Source organism: Emiliania huxleyi (genome assembly GCF_000372725.1).
Source record: "Emiliania huxleyi CCMP1516 chromosome Unknown EMIHUscaffold_168, whole genome shotgun sequence".
Classification (NCBI taxonomy): Eukaryota; Haptophyta; order Isochrysidales; family Noelaerhabdaceae; genus Emiliania; species Emiliania huxleyi.
Genome location: NW_005200902.1, coordinates 110,484 through 117,958, shown reverse-complemented (window position 1 = coordinate 117,958; position 7,475 = coordinate 110,484). Strand labels below are relative to the sequence as shown.

The following is a 7,475-nucleotide window of genomic DNA, read 5'->3' as shown; positions in this document are numbered from 1 at the left end:
CTGCAGTATGCGCAGCAGCAGCAGCAGCAGCAGCAGCAGCAGCAGCAGCAGCAGCAGCAGCAGCAGCAGCAGCAGCAGCAGCAGCAGCAGCAGCAGACCGCCACGCCGCGCGGAGGGTGGATGCCGGCGGTGCCGCCGATCATCAGCGGAGGAGACTCGCCCCCCGCCGGCGGCGGGGAGACGTACAAAGGCGCCGCCCGAGGGCACGCCAGCCCGCGGCCCTTAGTTTCTCATTAACGGAATGGCTCATTACTGATTAGGCGCCGCCCGAGGGCACGCCAGCCCGCGGCCCTTAGTTTCTTATTAACGGAATGGCTCACTACTGATTAGGCGCCGCCCGAGGGCACGCCAGCCCGCCGCCAAAGAGCGAGGCGGCGGCGGCGGCGGACGGCGGCGACGGCGCGGTGACGGTGGCGCGGCCGCGCCGCCGCCCGAAGAAGTTGCGCGAGGTGCCCGTGCTGCAGGTTCGAAGGCTAGTGTAGTGTGGCCGCGTAATGAAGGACTAGTGCGTGGCTGAGGTCTTGAAGAGAGAAGGAGTCCATGTCTGGAGCGAGGTGCCCCTCTCTGCCCTGCGCAGGCGAAGCTGTACAAGACCAAGCCGTGCCGCCGCTGGCTCGTCCAGACCCCGCGGCAGCTCCGCAAGGGGACGAGTCCGTCGATCAAGTGAGGTGTCGTTGGTGTGCTTCAGGCACATCCAGACCCCGGGCAGCTGCAAGATGGGTCCGGCCTGCTTCTTCTCGCACGGGGAGGGCGACGTGTCCAGCGAGGGGGCGCCCATCCCGGTGACCCGAGATGGCCCGAGAGGACCCGAGAGATGACTCGAGATGAGAGGCCGAGGATGAGACACGTGTCCAGCAATCTCCCGGTGATGGAACGCCCCCGCGTTCCCCGCCCGCTCTCTGGCCCACCCACCCCTTCGCTGCACCTCCCCTGCACCACCCCTGCATCACCCCTGCACCTCCCCGGAGCCCCGCTCGACCTCACCCCTCTGCGCCTGGCCAGGTGCCCGACTGGCTGCTCGAGCAGCTGGACCGCGAGGGCATCAAGGTGACGGGCGAAAGCGACTCCAATCAATTGAGTCGTTAGCGTGTGAGTTGTTCTCATTGAGATGATGGCAGGTGACGGACGAGGTCTACTCCTCCTCCCCGAGCAAGGCGCGGCACGGAAGACACTCACCCACCCCCCACCCCCCTCCCGATCTTCGTTCATTCATAAGGGACCAATGATGAGAGCAGGTTGCGGACGCGGTGCTCGACCTGTCCGTCTGCCAGCCCGCCGGCCGGCCTCCCCGCGGGCAGCTCGTCGCGCTGGCTCAGCTCTCCCCTCCGCGCGGGCAGCTGGCGCCGCTGGTTGCGGAGGCGAGATCTAGCGGAGATGTGCAGCCGAGATGCAGCCGAGATGCAGACGAGGTGCAGCCGAGATGCAGACGAGGTCTAGACGAGACACAGCTGGTTGCGGCGGCGAGAGAGAGAGAGAGAGGACAGCTCCGGACATGCCCTCGGGCGTGTGTTTATCCTGCCTGTGCTGCGCGTGTGCTGCGTACAGGCGAAGCGCAATTCATCATCAATTAGTGATCATTGATTAGGCGAAGCGGCAGCAGGCGCTCAAGTCGAGCGAGAAGGCGGCGGAGGAGAAGAAGCGCGGGTCGATGCGGTGACCCCCCCCCCCCTTCCGTACCCCCTCCATACACCCCCTTTTACCCATATCCCCCCTCGGCTGTCCCCTCGCTTTCTCTCGCCCACTCTCCACACAGCGCTAGCGTGAGACGACTGCCCCTCGGCTCACCTTCTCCACAGTGCTGGCACTTTCGTCAGCGTGACACGATTGCGCCTCTCCCAGGGCGAGTTCCGAGAAGGTTCCGAGAAGGCTGCGTGACACGCCTGCGCCTCTCCCAGGCGCAAGCTCGTGTGGGGGGACGAGGAGGCGCCGCAGCCGACGGGAGGCAGCGCTGGCGCCGGAGTCGCAGCACTCCTTCTCGGAACCGTCTCGGAACCTTCTCGGAACTCTCCCTGGATAGACAAGCTGGCGCCGACCGCTGCGGGCGCCGACGCGACTCGCCTGAGCGCCTGAGGGCAGCGGTGCCACGACTTGCGACCGCCGCCGCGCGAACGCGCAGCGAGACAATTGTAGAGCGATCGTCGAACATCGCGTGTGCCGCCAGAGAGGCTCGTGCTGGTGTTTGCGCTATGCTCGTGCGGCGACCTCTCGCTCTGCGTGTGTAGAGGGACAGTCCTGAACTCGAGACGCAAGGGGGGCACGCCCGGATATGTCTCTGACTTTCTCTCTTGTGGAGAGAGCAATGACCAATGTGGCGTACTGTGTGTGTGTTGAACCTCTTGTCTCTCCGTCCGGGCCCACGAGGGGCCTAGTTCGCCCTCTAGCTGCAAATTGCCGTAGTATGAAATGTTATGCAGATGCCAGGAGTGGTGAGTGGATGATCCTGGGCGCCCCGTTGTCCCTTGAGCCTTGTCGGCGCATGTTCCGTTTTTCGCGCGCCAGTCCCGTGCCCAGTCTCGTGGTTGTAAAATTCTAAAAAGCGCCGGCTTTCGAACCTCGGCGCCCGCCCTCTTTCTGGCCGCGTCCCTCCCCTGTCCTCTCGACTGCACTCCTCTTTTACATACATAAATAAATAAATAGAGCAGTCATCTCCAGGGAGAGATGGGCGACGCACACGAACACAGAGGGACAGTGCGCACCCCGCCCCGCTCGCAGGGCGTGCATCACACAGGTGGAAACAGGTAAAATTCTTTTCGTGCACTCACTTTAAAATTCTTTTCGTGCGGAGAGCTCCAACTTCTCGGCGCGAGCGCCCGCCGCGGCTCTTGCGACGCTCGGTTCTCGTGATGTGCCCCCCACCACGCAGGAAGAAGAAGAAGAAGAAGGCATACGCGCGCGTCGCAGACCCCGACGGGGGTGATATTGAGGTCGCCGAGGAAGAGGCAGACGATCTTGATGTCGCGATCGAGGAAGGCAAACTCGTTGGTGATCGCGCCCTGCCACCAGCGCATGCAGTGCTGTGCCGCCTGCGCCTGGCAGCACTGGCGGTGCTGCTGCTGCTAGTGGTGGTGCCACTGAAACTGGTTTCCTGGGCGGCGTCCGGCGCCAGCGCAGCGCCCGCCGTGGACCAGCAGCAGGCGGACACGATGCCGGTGCCCTTGGCGCCGCCGCTGCCGCCGCCATCACCGCCAACGCCGCCGCCTCCTCCGTGCGGGTATCCCGGCAAAAGTCTGTCCGCTCTGTCCCCGCCTCGGTGGTGCTACCATCTGGACGGGAACGCCACCGCCTGTCATCTCGCATTTGTCGACTCACCTAGCAGCTCTGGAACGCTCAGCAGGCGATGCACCTACGCAGCTGGAAGGTGCAAGCTGAGCAGCGGCGAAGGTGTCCTCTGCCCATCACCTCCGAGCTCGCCGCCGCCCCCTGCTTCACCGCCACCATTGCCATCGCCACCGCCACCGCCTCCGTTTCAGCCGCCGCAGATTTGGACGCGACATGCGGGCAAAAATTGCTTTTGGGATGGCAATGGCGCAATCATCGACCTGGACCCAACACCAGCCCCCGGTGTTGCGAGCCTCGAGGAATGCAAGAGTCTGTGCGTGGCGACGCTTCTTTGTGAGGGGCTACTCTTTTCAAATCAAGGTCAGTGCTATCGCAAGGGCGACGTCCAGGTCGGCCGGTGTCGGACGGACAGGCGATTTGATCTGTACGTGTATGTGCTCGCCTCGCCGCCCTCGCCGCCCCTGCCGCCCTTTCCGCCAGACAGTGAAGCGGTGCGCGCCATCAATCAGCGCTTCCGGTCCGGCGGGCCGAGCGACAAGCTGACAGAGGTTGGAATTCTGCTCCATCAGTGGGACGGCCTCGAGGCGAACGACGAGATGCGGCCGTATAAAATGTGCGTCGAGAAGTGCACCACCCTCGGGAGAGAGATGTCGGGACGCGTCTCTGCGATGGCCGTGTACCAGGGGCTCAAAGACCGCCCGGATCGGGTCGGCATACCGCTTCCCTTTGGAAACCGTGGCGGCCTCGTCCTCGACGGGGCGCACGTTACTCTCGAATGCCTGTTTGGCATCGACGGCGCGTCATACATGTCCGACGATGCGAGGCGGCCCGGCTGCACTCGCACGTTTTGCGATCGCGCACAGATGCAGGTCCCCAACGTCGGGCTTTGTGGCTTCGCCGGCTACCCGCCTCAGGCGTGGGGACCGGCCGACCTCAAGCTTGTCCTCGAGACGCACAGAGGGCACGGCGCGCCCTACACGGCGCCCGCGTTCCACTCGGGCTACAACGAGCTAGTCCTGAATGCGCGCAAGCTTAACGAGCAGCTGCCGCACGCGGTCAGCGCCTTCTTCCTCCTCAGAGGGAGGGGAGGGGAGTATGAAGGCGAGGTGACTGACGACCTCGATCGCGGCGTGGTGATTGATGTCGTCCGCGCGCACCGGGCGTTTCTCGCCGAGTACCATTTGACCGCGGATGAGGTTCCTCTCCTCGTGCTAGACCCGATGAACTGGGAGAGGCCCTTCACGCCCTACGTGAGCTGACGCCTTATACCCAAACCAAAAATCTAACACGAATCATTTCACATTTGGTAAAAATCTCTCTCTCTTGTCTTATTAGAGGGAGAGGACCGTGAGTTGAGGAAATCGGAGGACGCGACCCACTTCGCCACAGACGGTCCCGCGCCTCGCCGCTATGACGGGTAGACGACCGCGGCTCGTGTGCGTCTACCCGTCTTTGTCCGGAGTGAATACTCCAACGCGCTCGTCGGTGGCGGCTTCCTCCAACCTGCGCCGCGCTCGGCGAACCTCGACAGCGCCATCGGCGGCATGCAGCTCTTTGCGCCTGAAGCTTGGAGAGCAGCTCCTCTGCTGCTCACACACTCTGCACAGTTGACGCAGCCTACTGTGCGGCTGCCACAGCTGTGACAGCGATGGGCTCGCCCTCACTGGCCCTCAGTCACTTGTGCTGCGGCTTGTGTGAGCGACACTGCTCGGCGACTGCCGGCACACTGTGATACCATGGGTGTGAGGTTAAACCACGCTACCAGCGCTTGGTCACATCGGCCCCGAGGTCAGATCCTTCTACTCTGTTGATGACAAGACTTGTCTACTGGCTGGAGCCGAGCAGGAGAGCCCAGCGCACAACCCCTGGTCAACTCAGGGTCCACACCCGTATAGGGTCTATAGTGTATAGAGCGCTCGCGCGCTCTATCCCTCTCTAAATCGATCTCTTATACGAGTAGTACCCACGGCCACGCTTGAGCACAAAACTTGCGCGGATTTTTCTCAGGACTCAGCCGGCAGACCCCGCGCGGAGGAGATGCTCGACTGCTTCGAGTGGGGGGAGCCGCCGGCCGAGTGCGCGGCGGCGGTCGAGCACTTGCGCGCAGCCATCGCCGAGGGCGACGCGCGCTTGGACGTGCAGCGGCGGCGGCTGCTGCTGCGCTTCTTCACGGGCCTCAACGCGCTGCCTGTCAACGGGCTCTCGCGCAAGGTGAGCTTCAACTTCCTCGACAAGCCGGGCGTGCCGCTGCCCGAGCCGCACACATGCACGCACGAGCTCGACTTGCCGGCGTACAGCAGCCGGGCCGAGCGCTGGAAAAGCTGCTAGTGGCGCTCGACTCGTTCGAGGCGGACCCGAGCTTTGGCCAGGTCGCCAGGAGTGATGGCTCGAGTGCAGCGAGAGGCATGTACAATGAACGAGTGTATGTGTAGTTGTAGCATCGGGATGCATGAGCATGTGCGCCCCGACGCTATAGCTAGCCAAGAGGCGCTGTATGGGTCTGTACACCGATCGAGAGAGAGGAGAGAGAGAATACGTTTTCCGGTTCGATCACCCCACACAATATACACCCATCTACAGAGAGTGACTAGGGTCTATAGCCGCGCACAGGGAGAGCTGGTGCTGCAGTGCAACCGAACTCTCATGCCGGTCATGGTCGTGCACGACCCGACGGTGCCCGGGGTGCCTCGGCGGGTCGGCGATCGCCGATCGGCGTGTGATCCGTGTGTGCGTGTGTGTGTCTCGTGGCCCTCCGCCTTTTCATCTGCCACACAATACTGTAGTTGTCCGTTTTTACAGATTACACAGCGCGCGCGGTCACCGAAAAAGCGCATCGTCACAACATCAAGCAAGCTCACAAAACTCAAACGCAGGATTCGGGGTGCCTCGGGCGGCCGCTGCGCGCGCATACGGAATGGTGGCTAATGACACACTCGATCGCGGCTCGGCCCGCGTCGCGTCGCTGCCGCCCCCCGCGCCTAGTTCTTTCGCCGCTCGTCGCCCGCGACCGCCGCTGGCGTCGGCTCGTGCGGCGGCGAGACGGGGATCGAGGAGGGAGCGGCGCCCCAGATGTTGTGCGGGTCGGCGTGGGTGCCGGAGAAGAGGGTGGCGTTCGAGACCACGCGCGCCTGGCGGGGAGGCGGAGGAGAGGTGAGTGATGGGGGGGGGGGGGAGAAGGGCGATGGGCGGGGAACGGCGGGCCACATCCCTGCTGCATCTCTGTGCTGCATCTGTGTGATTCATCTCGGGCGGTCGCGTGTCCTTCATCCCCAAGGTGGGGCTGGGTGACCTCGGGTGACCTCGGGTGACCTCGTGTGATCTCGGGTGATCTCGCACCCCCGAGGTTGGGCTTGGCTGGCCGAGCCCGCTGCCGCCCACGGTGCCGCTCGGCAGCATGAGGTCTGGCAGAGAGCCAAAGAGGCCGGCGAGGTGCGAGGCGGTGAACTCCGCAGAGGCGGAGAGGCGAGGGCCGCCGCCGGGCGCCGCGTCGGCGGCCCACGGGGCTGCGGAGGGAGGGGAGGAGGGGAAGGAGGGGGGAGGTTAGGGATAGGGTGTGGGGTGCGGATAGAGGACGGAGAGGCAGGCAGTGAGACGGCGGCAAGGCGCGGGTCTGGGCTTGCACCCGAATCGCCGCTGACCGGCGGCAGCGACGGCAGGTTGAGGGGTGTCCAGCCGCCGGCCGAGCCGATTGCTCCGAGGGAAGCGCGACCCTCGCCCGACGAGTTGTCGTCCCGCAGCTCGGCGGGCAGCAGCGACTCGAGCCCGACCTGCAGCCGCCGCAAGTGGCCAGAGCGTGAGGGACCAACCGCCGCCCCGCGCGCGTTGGGTGCAGCGGCAACGGTGAGGGGGGGGGGGGGGGGGGGCGTCGAAGTGCGTGTATACTCGCCTTGGGCACCGCCGCCGCGGCTGCCGCCGCCGCCTGCCCTTCGCGCGCCGCGCCCGCCGCGCCGTGGCGCAGCCGCTCCTCCTCGATTTGCTGCTGCAGCTTTTGGGAGCCGCCCAAGTCGAAGAACCCGGACGAGCCTACGCGGCGGCGGGGAGGGTGTGAGGCCCGCCTGCAGGGGCGGCGTGGGCGGGCGGCGGAAGGGGCCGGAGGAACCGCGGGTGGTGGTGCCTCCGCCCGGGGACGAGATGGGAGACGACCACTCGCACTCCTACTCCTCACACACCGCACCACTGAGCCGTGGACCAGCCGC

The 7,475-nt window shown here is 65.1% G+C and overlaps 2 protein-coding genes across 2 annotated transcripts; one reads left to right on the top strand and one right to left on the bottom strand.

The window, feature by feature from the left end:
* Nucleotides 1–5,316: 5,316 nt before the first annotated feature.
* Nucleotides 5,317–6,204, top strand: EMIHUDRAFT_230936 (hypothetical protein; the record flags this gene model as incomplete). The annotated part of the gene is made up of 4 exons (XM_005784759.1): nucleotides 5,317–5,490; nucleotides 5,577–5,648; nucleotides 5,890–5,961; nucleotides 6,079–6,204. 4 exons carry the CDS (start codon nucleotides 5,317–5,319, stop codon nucleotides 6,202–6,204), a joined length of 444 nt encoding a protein of 147 aa, XP_005784816.1.
* Nucleotides 6,205–6,257: 53 nt separating this feature from the next.
* On the bottom strand, nucleotides 6,258–6,675 carry EMIHUDRAFT_314213 (hypothetical protein; the record flags this gene model as incomplete). Its single annotated transcript, XM_005784758.1, has 2 exons — nucleotides 6,258–6,407; nucleotides 6,616–6,675. The coding sequence occupies 2 exons, from the start codon at nucleotides 6,673–6,675 to the stop codon at nucleotides 6,258–6,260; spliced, it is 210 nt and encodes a 69-aa protein (XP_005784815.1).
* Nucleotides 6,676–7,475: the final 800 nt, after the last annotated feature.